This window comes from Rhamphochromis longiceps, linkage group LG16, assembly GCF_057381845.1.
Source record: "Rhamphochromis longiceps isolate RC_006_pf linkage group LG16, R_longiceps_female_GT1.1, whole genome shotgun sequence".
Classification (NCBI taxonomy): domain Eukaryota; kingdom Metazoa; phylum Chordata; class Actinopteri; order Cichliformes; family Cichlidae; genus Rhamphochromis; species Rhamphochromis longiceps.
In genome coordinates, this window is record NC_140572.1 from 30392704 (window position 1) to 30405962 (window position 13259).

The following is a 13259-nucleotide window of genomic DNA, read 5'->3' on the forward strand; positions in this document are numbered from 1 at the left end:
GATTAAGAACTCCTGAGATTTAAAATCGGGGAGCTTGATGGTGGAGAGATGATGGGGTGTTAGAGGATCAATACAAGATGCCTCAGACTGAAAGATTGCACAAGTTGAGAGAAAAACATCTAAATTACGGAGCTGTGTTAAGTGTGTTAAATTCACCTCAATTTATGGTGGAAGTCACGTTGCAGCAGTAAAATAAACAGTTGAAAACTGTCACCACAAGGTGGCAGTATTTCAGCAGAAGGGTTTATTGTAGATGCCCACCCCAACCAACATTACATTTACATTGTTCTGCCTTGAAAGTCGACTTATAGTCTGGTTTTTTATGTTTCTGTACTGATTAGTAACTGTCTGTTCTGTCCTCCTCTACTACATAACCAGCTTAAATTAAAATTAAAGTTATTTAGGTGCAACATGCATGTAGTGCTGTAAAAACATATGCGTGCAGAATCTGGCAGTTGGCATGGAGTGGAAATTAAACCTAAAGAAAGCAAGAAGAACATTTAGTTCACAGTTGGTTGCAGAGTGTTTTACAACAGCTAGTACAGAGCTTTTTGCACAAGAATTAAAACGGATTTAAAAGGAGTACAAGAATTCAACAAAGATGTCAGAATCTGGCTTTTAAACTCAGTTTAAGTGCTTTCGAAGTTCAGCCATGCTTCCATCTGAGTGTAGAAAATGGATCCTGAAACTGGAAAATGTAAAAGCATCATAAGGTAGCCATGATACAGTAACATCTCTGTGTTGCCACAGGTAAGCTTGTGGGATCCAGGGTGCCGTCCACTCCAGGATCCCTCCAACGCTCCCGCAGTGACATCGACGTAAACGCCGCCTCCAGCGCCAAGTCTCGTCTGTCCACTGTTCCCGCCTCCTCGCCGTTCAGCTCTGCAGCTGCTCTTCCACCAGGGTCCTACGCCTCTTTAGGTAACTGATCACTCTCCTCCTTCTAACCCGCTCAAACCAAAAAGGAAGACCACTTTCTGGTATTCAGCACATGTTGCTCACACTCTTATTTCTCAAAATGAAACATTTCGCTCTCCGTAAACGTGCACGAGGACAGATAGCTCCCCAGTAACAAACCATAGGATTCACCCAGTGAACAAACAACACAGAGTAAACAGAGGAAGTCTTGCAGATCCTTCGTTTAAGTTTGCAGAGTGAAGGAGTCTTATCAGTACACAGTGCCTTTCATTATTTTATTCAATATCGTACAATCGAGATGCATTGATTACAATTAGGTCTGGTTTTTCATTACAGGAGTTCAGTTTCATCATATGATTATTTTTGTCATGTGTTACAGAGCTTCACCACATTTCAGAAGCCTCTGTCTTTGAACATAGATTTCTTGTACTAATAAAAATGATCTGCCTCGTATCACTCACTCTGACTCTATAATTACACATTGAAAAACCACTAGATATTTTATAAAAAATCCTGAACTACAGTCATTTTTAAATTTAAAGCTACAGTTAATGCCATTCCCCTGACCGGTACTTAGATTTCTGGACAGATGAGCAGCAAGGCTATAGGTTTTTCTGAGGGTGATCAATCAGTTCATCTCTATTTTACAGTTAGAAGGGTTAAATGAGGAGAACACTGTTTTCCCTAGAAGAAGGTGACCCCTCTGACCCCATAATTTCCACCCGCCGTTGGGTGAATATGACACTAGTCGCATTTCCTGGGCGCCATGATGTTTAGAAGAGCAGCTCAAGTAGCTGAGGGACAAACTGAGCCTCTTCCATGTTACAGTAAGAACTACTAAAGCAGCAGTTTAGCAAAAGTCCCAAATAAACAGATTAGTCTCCTGTCATCTTGAGCTATTGAAGCATTTCTCCTGTAGTCAGTGGCTTTTATGGAGCTGCCTGGGAATATTAATAACTGCTGATGTTGCCATTAGACTGTTCTGTCAACAGGAACTGTTTAAGTCCTCCACTGACACTTTACACAAATTGATTGGTTGAGGCTGAGTGGCCCCCTGCTGTGATGGCCGCCTGTTTAAGCTAATGCGAGAAGTTTAAGCCACTCCCTCCCAATAGATGAGATATTTTGTGTAATCTTTTCCCCATGCACAAACTTCTCTCCCTGCTTTGTTCTCCTCCAATGAGTCCCTATGGCTCCATAATGACCCTAACTAATTACGATGAGGCCCCTTGCTCACCCACTCATGCCTGTTGCTGCTTCAATTGCTACTAATGACTTCCTCTGTGCCTCTCCTCCCACTCTTTGCTGCACCGCCTTTCTTAAATGCCCCATAGATGGCACTCCTGGTAAAAGTGATGGTAAGAACTGTGTGTATGAGTGTTTCTCTTTTGTCAGATGTCACAATGTTTACATTTCCTCTTCATCTGTGCTCTCTTTTCCTCTCTTTATCCCTTCTAAGTAGTCTTTCTAGTTTTGTGGACCTCTGCATGGACTGTCTGCATGGATTTCCTCCTTCTGACTGTAACCCTAACAAACGGGTCACTGCATGAAAAATCAATCAGCGGCTACCACCTGACTCCCTCACATTTTTCTACAATAACTTCACCACGCTAAATTTTACCTCCATACTTTGAATATTCTCAGCGTTACAGACCATCAGAGTACATAAGTAAAGTTGGAGCTTACTCATGTGGAAAATCTTATATTTGTGAAGTTATGAGGAATCAAAAATGCACTTTGAGGGTCAGTAACTGAGAAAATAGTCATAGTATGAAGGCTTCACTCAATATACTGAAGTTAATGTACAAAAAAAAAATCTGTTGATTTTGAGGCTTCAGGTCTTTTCTGATGTGGTTGATTTTCTTTTTTTATGGAATGACCCAAATGTATCCATCAGCTGTCTAATTTGAACAGCAGTTGAATCCACTGTTACTGTATCATACTCTACAGAAAAGGTTCTCATGGTGTGCTGCAGGGTGGCATGCACTAAATGGGTCCACAGTTTGATTTCCTGTCACGGTGTTGCTACCTCCAGTGCCACTCATAGGTTTGGGGTCTCTTTGAAGTGTCCTCGTGTTGTTTAACGCTAATGAAAAAAGACACAAACTAAAAACTAACTTAGATTCTGATGACTTCAAAAAATAGATCACAGGAAAAAAACACATCGAATGAAAGGATGGAAGGAAAAGGAGGGAAGTAAAAGCAACCTTCAGGCAGTAAACTGAAAGACAGACCAAGGACAAACGTCCACAGTAATGGGAATAAGACACAAGGCACACATCTGATCACGCTTGAACTTTTCAGGTAACTTTATCAAGACGCATCTGCAGACTGTATACAAGTGTAACACAGACACAAACTGGTGCTCAATAATATCCAGATAAAGTCCTAGAATTTTCATATGTCTTGTTTTAGTCAGACACTTCCATTTAAAAAAATCAGGCACACCCCTAATAATGCAAACATTAAGCCTTAATACAGTTTAAGCAGGCAAGTTTTTTAAAAAGGTGTCATTAAAGGGAACTGCAGTTTAATTCTAATACTAGCGGACCTAGTTTTCGAGTTAAGGAAACGCATTATCAACAGGCAGTAGCTTCAGCTAGTCAGTCAGTGTTACACCCATTTAAATTGTGTCAGAGCTGTAATGATAAAAACCAAAACGTGGCTGTAAACAACGGCTGCTCTGTAATGTCGTGCCAAGTGTGAGACGTAATGAGAGCTGCAGTCAGCCTCTGCAGCCCTCGCTCTGCAGGTAGGAGAGCGAGTGAAGTTCTGTTACTGAGCCTGCAGCCGCAGGTGGACGTGCACTGATGCTCACTGTACCAGCAGCGGTCTAGTACAATGCCTGAAACTGTGTAATAAAGAAGCTCAGCCTTCTTCCATGGATCAAGAAATGCAAACTGTGAGAGGAAGGAACAGTCAGAAAAATCCAATCCACTCTGTGATTTTCCACAGAAAACCTGAGTGGTGTCATTAGTGTAGATGAGTTTGAATGGCCGATCAGATAAGGTTTTTTATGATCTGCTGTAAGTCTCGATGAATATATGAAGAGATAACGCACACAGTCTAATCACTTCCTATACGCCTCAAGGGGATTTATTTTTAGCATGTTGTATAATCCCTGTTATCATTGTCGCCAGTTTTCAAGTGCTATTCTTGACGTGTTGCATAAGAGCACACTTTAGATGTTCTTGCTGAGTTGGCTTTTGCCCATAACTTATCGTACAATCGTTCAGTGAACCTGCAGACTGGGCGGTTGCCGCTGTCTTCACTTTTATTGCACCTCGCACTTTATAACAGGGCTGTAGAGGTGAGAGGATGAAAACCTTTATCGCAGAAATACATTTGTATCAAAAGCAAAAAGATCTGCAGAAAATAAAACGTTAGGATAGAAAGATATTTTAGCTTTTCTTCCACAAATGCCCTGCAGGATGGATTTTCAGTTACCCTTTTAGCTTTCAGCAATGCAAATAATTTTTGTTGCATATAAGTTTGAATGTTTGTTTTGTCCCCAATTCCCAAGACCGTAGAGAGCATGTGGGAAAATCCAAAGGTGGCAGTTAGGGTTACTTATCATTGCTGAGGACTTAGACCTGAGAAGGTTATGATAATTAAAGCCGAACTGATTGTAACCTTTTTGCCTCCAGTTTATCAGTTCTTCTTGGTTGGAATTATGAAGGTTTATGATGTTGTCTAAAAGTGCAGAATGCATTTTAATTATTGTGTAGAATATGTGATGTAACAAGGTGTACATGTTTAAAATGTCAGAGTACTCTTTACAGTTATACAATCTTCTTCAGCCACAGAGCAGCTCTGAAAGATGTTCAGTGTTTGTTTATCTTTAAGTCTCGGTCAAAAAGTCTGAAGTTATTTCTTGTGGTTTCTGTTAGGGTAAAAACGAAGTGGTTAGCTTTGCTTGCATAAGTTAATCCGAGACTTCATGTCAGGTAGGGATTTTCAGCCTTGAGCCTAGCTTAGTGTTTTGGTCAAGGGGTGGATCTGACTGAGACACTCCATGCTGGGACAAGAGGAACATGTCAATCACAAGGTAGTCCTGCCTTAAAACATCTCATACTTTAAGGTCCTTTTTGACTCTAATGGGACAATAATTTCCAAAATGAACATCAGGTTTGATTCATTAAGACTTGAAATCAAAGACCGAGACCATAAACAACCATAGAAGAGAATCCATGTTCAATGGACTCTAGAAACTTGAGAAAATACAACACGCACATTAAATTAAAACACCAGTTATTGATTACCATACTCTGTCAAAGCTGCTTTGTAGCTGGGTTGGCCTGCATGGACAGATGACAGTGACAGCACTTCTTACCATGAATGAAGGAAGCTTATTGTAATTACACAGAATTGTTTTGAATCCAAACTCTAGAACTGAAAAGTAATGCAAGGAATTACTAAACAGGCAAAGCAAATAACCTTTGACGATCACCACAATACACTCCAGTGACATGCAGCCATGCACTAAACTGCTGAACACGTCATTTCCAAACCCAAGACACCCTTTTTCAGAGCAAAAATCAAAGCAACATAGATACCCTACAATATTATAGAAATAAACCCAATAATCCATTGATTTCCTATGAGAACCATGGGGCAACACTAAGACAGCAGGTAGACATTCAGCAGAATGAGGCTCATGGACGATGACTATCTACTGATTGGGTGGGCGAGGGAACTTAGAGATCTTTCTTATTTCCCTTCTTTACATATGAACACAGAGTTTACCTTAAAAAAAATTACTTTTTAAGTTAATTTTTAATGAAACATTGGAATTATCTCAATGTATGGTCTTTAAAAAGTCCTTTTCTGAATAGCACGAGTTACAGATTCAGGAATGCCTTTCCTGTCTGGCGGGTCACAAGAAACACTGAGAACTATTTGTGAACACTAACAAAGCCAGGTGTGTCTGTTTCCCCTTCATGTTTTCAGAGCAGCTCTGTCTCCTCATCCAGGTCTGCTTCATTCTGTTTCCTCAGACTTCTTCTTCTCCAGCGTCTCTGTCCAGGGCTGGGTTGAACCGCAGTCACTCCCATCTATTAAACCTTCTACGCCCCCTCTTGCTCTTTCTCCCTTTTTCTTTTCATCCAGGTCGCGTTCGCACAAGGAGACAGAGCTCGGGCAGCGTTGGCGGAGCCAGCTCTTCTTCAGTGGTGGACAGCAGGGGGCGAAGTCGGGCCAAAGTGGTCTCACAGTCCCAGCGTATGTATAGACACCTCATGCACGTGCTTAAATAGCGATGTTAGAGTGAAATGTGAGCATGAAGCTGTTTAACCAGCTTTTGCACATCCGGCTTTACAAAGCTGCAAAGCCTGCGCTGAACGTTCATTGTTGTGTGCTGCTTTAACATCCCCTCGACATGTGTTTCTTCTGTGCAGTCTTGTGTTTTTGTTTATGTGTGCCTCCATACATGCACGCTTTGTTGCTTTTGTGTGTGTTGTGTTATCTTTGTACGTTGCTTAGATCTGTGAGCTCACAGCTAACATGTCCACAGCCACCCAGAGTGCATGCTGGGAACAAATCAATGAACATAACCCCTTCTGTCTCATTCTGACTGATCTCGATCTCCACCCTGTCCTGCCTATCGCTTCCATCACCCAGGATCAAGATCAGCCAATCCCATCAGTGGTAAGGCCTCAGCTTCAACCAATCACAAGACAGATGCCTCACCTTTCATACCTGACTTATAGCATTGCGTTAAATCTTCATTGTATCCTCACTGTTTAGTCAGTAACATCAGTCAACCACCGTCTTTGCCCATCATAGTCTAAAACTGCACCAATTTAATTTTAGCGACTGGATGGATGGTTGGTTGGATAGATAGAAACTTTATTGATCCCACAAGGAAAATGATTGTGTTACAGCATTAGCCAGATAACGAATAAAATAGTACAGTCTATACAACATTAATAAACAACATAGTTAATTGCATATTAAAGGCCTTATACTTTAAGAGACAATGCAAAAATGGTATATATACAACAGTGATTTAAAAAAACAAAACAAATTTAAATTGAAGTTAGGTGAAGAAAAGTAAGACTCATCTGGTGCAAGAGAGTAGTGCAAATTGCATTAATAAGTGATACATTATAAATCTAAGAAACAGCTGCAAGACAGTAAATTTGATAGGTTAAATTGGTAAATTTTGGTAAATAAGCATTACCCACAATGCACTTTTCTCCAGTGAATGATCAGAAAACGACCATACTTGTGTCATCTCCTCTATGTCGCAGACATTAAACTGCTGCAGTTTATTCAAACTATGACATTTCAAATACGAATGCAAACGGTGACATCGCCAACGACAGCAGTGATTCAACGCAGTTCTATAAATGAAGTCCACTCTAAAGCTTTGCACGTAGTCTCGTTGTGTCACCCTACAGTATCTGCATGTTTCTCACACTTTCCAGCTATTAGTAATTTTGTGAGGTTTTGTTGGGGTTATTTTTCCACTGTGGAAGGCATTGTCTGTTCCCATTTACTTTGAACAAGTGTCCTCCTTCCTTCACCCCACATGTCCAAGCTGTAGATTTTGTTTTTGATTGTTTAACCTTCAAGTGACCAAGTTACATGTTTCTGTGTGCCACATGTTTCCTTCCTACATGGTTTCTGTGAGGAAAGCTGTGTGAATTTTTTTTAAATTCATTAATTTGTTGGTAATTATTTTATAGTTAGGCTTTTCATTTTCAGATATTTTTAGTGTTTCTCTAGAAAATCTGTGAAATCTTTCACATCTAAAAAACAAAAAAAACCAGACATGTGGTAGTAACAAACTAACAGCCTGATATTTCTGTAATTGTGCACATTTACTCAGCATTATCTACAGCAGTGTTTCCCCACGTTTTGGAGCCACAGCATATATTTTACATTAGAAAAGTCACATCGCACCACCAAACAAAAATGTCACAAAAAGCATATATTAAGATATCTCAGAGAGGAGAGTTTCACTAGTCTGGCCCACAGATTTTCAATGTTGATGCCACCATGTAAAACTGGTGGGCCACATAACCGTGGAGTTTAGCGTCCCTGTTTTAGATGGCCTGTCATGTAACAAACAAAACAGTGAATGGGTGGGACAGACAGACAGATCCATTACAAGAATAAAATAAAAGCAAAGAAAGAAAGTCTAAAATCTGATGGTCCCACTTGGCCGTTTTAGTGGCTACCACAGCTCGGTCACTTGATGGTTTACGACTGTAATTTACCTGTCTTTGAAGCTCTGTGTTGTCACTGTGATTCACCTTTAAAGATGGGATGGGTTTGTGCCTAAAATAGAAGAACACATCATAATCTGTCAGATTTATGGGCTGCAGTGTCCTTACAGGACTATCTCAGCCACTTTTTTCCTGTTTGTCCTTTTTAATTTTTTATTTTTTTGTCCTAACAGCCGGTAGTCGCTCCAGCTCTCCGGGTAAGCTACTCAGTCACAGCAGCTACGGACGGATCCCTCGAGCCACGGCATCAGCCTCCACCACTCCGGCAGACAAGCGCAGCAGGATCCCTCGCAGCCAGGGCTGCAGCCGGGAAACCAGCCCCAGCCGATTAGGCCTTGGTAAGGACCTGACTCTGGAGCGGCACACTCACTGCATTTACTATCTGTATACGACAATAACATAGAATTAAACTTAAAGCACCTTCAGAAACAGGAAAAGTTAACAGAAAGTGCCTTCTAGTTAAGGCAAACAGTAAAAGTGTACAAAAATATGGAATATAAAACATCAATTATGATGGCATTTAGAACAATTAAAAGTCAAATGTGATAGCAATGCAATAAAAAGCACAGCAAAAATTAACAAACCTGCATAAATAACAGTAAAAATGTAAATTACACCCCAGTTATGATAAAAGTAGAATAAACAAATAAGAGAATCTACACATTAGAGAGAATGCTGTATGAAAAAGTGACAGTGGACATAAACAACGGGGAGTCTGTGCACTGAGACATACTGATGCACGTCTCCACCAGGCATTGCAAACTGAGGGAATCCACGTTTCAGTAAATAATAATAATTAATTACTGTTATACTATTCATTTAGTTAGCATTTTTAAAATGCCGAGGCAGAGTTCTATATAGAATTCAATAAAAGAGCTCACCATCAGTAATAACGATACAATAAGGATAAACAGCTATTTAAAATGAGGCATAAAGCTTCCATCAAAACATAGAACAATCAGAATAATATGACCTGTAAGTATGAATAAAATAAATAAAAAATATAAGTGAGGAAGAAAGTGGTAGAGGAGAAATAAAAACATGTGAAAAATATGTTTAAAAAAAGTCTTAAGGAGAGATTTAAGGGTAGATGTTCAGTCACAGGCACGTTGAAACTGGAACTAATGCCTGAAAAACGTGTTAATGATGCGCGGCTTGTTTATAAAACCCTGAATATAAAGATTCTTATTAATTGAATTCTTACAAGTGATGATTTTTGAAATGGCTCCTGAAGCCAGCAGCAGTCTGTATTTATTCCATTAAACACACTTTAGTCCTGACTTGTTTCTGCAGTTTTCTGATATTTGATGCATAAATAGGAATTGTAATTGTGCAGGGAATGAATTGCTTATTTAGTGTCACTATTAATATGACATAACTGTGCAGAAGAAAAACAAGAAGCTGGCCCAGATCTCACACAGTGTTCCTTTGACTGGCTGCACGGCATTGACCCCTCAGGTGTGCTGATCACCATGTGTCACAGGAACACATGTACAGATAGCTGAAACTGGACTTTCCTATCTTTCTGATAAAAACATTAAGTCCTGTTTGTTTTGTGTGCTGTACATTTCCATGAGCGAGTTTATTACGCAGATCATAAATCAGTAATACAGTAAATTGCGATATGATTCCCGCCCTTAAATATTTACTCCTCACAGGTATATTCTGACCTACGATATCTCACAACAGGGCCAAAAATTTTTTTTTTTGTTTTTTATTGAAATTGTTTGGTTTGAACTTGTATTTGTTAAACTTTTGAGAAAAATTACAAAAGATGCTGCAGCCTGTGTGCAGATTACTTGGTGGTGTTAACAAACGACCTCCTCTGTAAAAGAAAGATGGAAACCAAAACTGAGAGCACCACTACAAAACAAACCCAAAGAAATCTGTTTCTCAGTTATGTTGGCAGCCACGTGCACTTCTGGACTTCTGCACTTTTTTTGGGGGGGTGTTTTTTTTAGATAACTCTGTACAAGTTCTGTTTTTAATCCAGGTCCGATGGTTTCCTCTGAATATTCCTTCTCAGACGTTAGTTAAAGTTTACAGTCTGACCTTGGGAGACAAATTCAACCCAAAGAATATTTGGGGATGCAAGCATGCTCCTGGTCTCACATTTCACCTGCTGTCTTTTGGTCTGGAGACTGTGGATGAAAATCCAGAATAAAAATCTAAAATCTGATCAGTCCTACCCGCAGACACAGCGCTCATCACCAGAAACATGTTCTCTGTGAAGTTTAGGTCACTTTAAAACGTCAGTTCTTGACTGAGCAGTGCAAGTGTTCAGAACAGAAATCTAAAGATAGCAGAGATGCTGTTAGTATTGTGGACGTTCCCAAGAAGATGATCTTTAATGATCTTGCTGTTTTATTTTTATTGATTTTGTGGTCCAGTACCTTAAGAATTCCTGTGCACCACACCTCTCCTCTCTGGCTGCCCTGCTGTAGGGCCAGGCACAGTCATGACTTTTCAGACTTACAGGTCCAAACTCTTATTGGTCTTTTTTTCATGAAGCTCTTCAACCCTCGATCGGTTGCTTGTTACCTGATGAAAGACTATAAGTCAAAAACTGTTTGGTTTTTCTGATAAATTTGGTTTCTTGTCAAGTGTTTCTTTGTGTTTGTTTATAGATTTGATTTGAGATGGGAAAGAGGTCTTTATTTTCTTCACTTGCTCATTTGTATTTTTTCTTCTTTACAAATCCTGCTGTTTTGATCTGTTTCTCACAAGTTAACAGTTTGAAGCCTGAGCTCGTGTTTGGATCTAATCTTTCCTGGCCATGTGCTGTATGACTGACTCTCACTCACCCCTACTGCTGTTTGTCATTTTCTTTACTCTCACCATTTTCCTTCTGTATCTGCTTTTTTTTTTTTTAATCTCTCGTAGTCTCTCTGTATTAGCCGACTCAATGACAGAGGTCAGGAGTTTGACTCTATTGATTGGTTTATGAATCAGTTGATTTTCTGTGCTATCCTTTACACTGTTCTGCCAAAACTCATAAACATGGGCTGCGCAGAAATCTCCTGTCTCCAATGACCATACACATTGTTGTAATCTCTTCATGGAAAACCAGAGTTACTCACTTATTGTTCAACCACTTAAAACAGTTTATATTGTTGGCTATTACATACTCCAGGACCCTCATCCGAGGCTTCATGCTTCCAGTATTCTTCTCTCTCTGTCTTCCTCTCTCCGAGCCTCATTCCCACCTTTTCTCCTATGGATGCACACTGACACTCCCACCTAACTTGTTGTCCTAACAGCCAGCCTGTGTGGTAAACCTCTTCTTCCTGCTGCTCTCCCCTACCGCACGCTAGCCCGGAGCCGCATTCCCCGTCCCAGCATGAGTCAAGGTTGCAGTCGCGACACCAGTCGTGAGAGCAGCCGTGACACCAGCCCCGCTCGGGGCTTCACTCCTCTGGGTGAGTATCTCCGAGCTCACGGCTGTCTGGACTCTCTCCTAGTGAGCTTACCAACTGAACAAAATGTACCTGATGCTTAAACGAGCTTCCTGCTCCAGTCTTCTGTCTGGTCTCTGTGTTCTCTGTAGCATCTGAAATCTCTGCATGCCTTCTTAATTTAATTGTTTTCCTATATAAGAGATTTACCTCAGTGTTTCTGTGCTGGGCTTTTTTTAAGAGGGATTCCTGTAATTGAAATAGTTGTAAGTGAAATCATGTGCAGATGAAGGGCTTTTTAATCTCTCTGCAGAATTTTTGAAATCTAAGCATAAACAAAGTAGTAAAAATTACTTCTCGGAGAAGCAGTAACCAATCGTTGTCTAGACCCTCCTCCAGTTCTTCCTGGATAAGGACAGCAAGATTTTCCTAATCCAAACTAAAGACATATCTCTCTAGCACATCCTGGGTCTTCTTTGCAGGAGCAGCAGATCTACTCTGATCTTCTCCAGAATGACTGACCTTGTCATCCTATTCTTAAGGCCACCAGTACACCCACTACATTGGTCACATTGCACACAACCAGTGACGTAACCACACAGCCACATGTATCCTTGCTGTTACGGCACAGGTCGCTGCTGCATTATTCTCCTGAACAATCAGTTTTTTCCACAAACTTCATTTTTTCAAACTTAATCTCTGAACTTCTGTAGTGATACATCATTAAAACAGTCATGAACACTAACATGTTCGTAGACTCGTGTCTTCAACCCAGCTGCAGTGGCACAATGCGTAGGATTACAGAAATCAAGAGGCGTGACGTCAAGTTTGTTGTAAAGAGGCATTCACCAGATGGTGGTAAAATGGTGCACAGAGGGCTCAGCCACCATATGAAGCTCATTCTCAACACTTGTATGCATGATCTTATTCACTGAGTTATTACCCCTAATTCACGGTCACAGATTAGGGTATGAACATAGCTTGACCAGCTTCACCTTCATGCTCAGCTGTCTCTTCAACACAACAGCCGGACACAGCATCCACATCCTCTCAGATGTTTCATCAATCCAGCTGTCAATCTGTCTTCCCTAACATGTGAAAAAGACCTGGAGATGTTTGAACACTTGCATAAGTGGGCAAACCACTCACCTCAGATTCAGAGTGTTTTCTTGATAAACACAAAGGGAGATGCATGGATTGGCTCTCCTGTGGGTCCACCACCTGCAGGAGGAGGGGTCCAGTGTTTTGTGGAGCAGGTAGTGGTCAAATGTAGAGGCCTCTATGGACTTGATACCCAATCTCACTAGTTCCAGTAAACTGGATTTGGATTTATTCAAACATCATAGACATGTTTGCCAATTAAATGGTGAGAAATGCCTTTGCCTCTACCGTATGCAGACTGGTCCCGCTTACTGTCATCACACCATTCTCTGCCAGGAAAATCTCTCTAAATTTCTTTGGACCCAAACCCAAAAACTCTAAACTGTGAGAGTAACAGCATCTTTTTCTGTTCTCTGTTAAAGAATTTTTTGCTTTATGTTGCTCTGCCAGCAGACACAGTTCAGTTATTCATTTTGGTGCCTTTTCACAGCTAATATTTTGATTTATCACGGTAGAAAAAAATAAGTGAATGAATATCGGTTGATTCCATTTTTTTCAAGTATTAGAAACATAAGTGTTTTTCTTAATTTGAAAAATCAAAATGTGTGCTGGG

At 40.4% G+C, this 13259-nt stretch overlaps 1 protein-coding gene across 27 annotated transcripts in view; it reads left to right on the plus strand.

Moving 5' to 3' along the window:
- clasp1a (cytoplasmic linker associated protein 1a) overlaps nucleotides 1-13259 on the plus strand; it is a 93472-nt gene that overhangs the window by 55991 nt on the left and 24222 nt on the right. For 9 of the 27 annotated variants that reach the window (XM_085385235.1, XM_085385236.1, XM_085385242.1 and 6 more), the window contains 6 exons: nucleotides 751-921; nucleotides 2253-2276; nucleotides 6028-6138; nucleotides 6538-6564; nucleotides 8324-8488; nucleotides 11411-11569. In XM_085385235.1, the coding sequence (XP_085241361.1) occupies nucleotides 751-921; nucleotides 2253-2276; nucleotides 6028-6138; nucleotides 6538-6564; nucleotides 8324-8488; nucleotides 11411-11569 (657 nt within the window). The remainder of the gene's footprint in view (nucleotides 1-750; nucleotides 922-2252; nucleotides 2277-6027; nucleotides 6139-6537; nucleotides 6565-8323; nucleotides 8489-11410; nucleotides 11570-13259) is intronic. The other 18 variants (XM_085385241.1, XM_085385257.1, XM_085385258.1 and 15 more) reach the window with 8 other exon arrangements.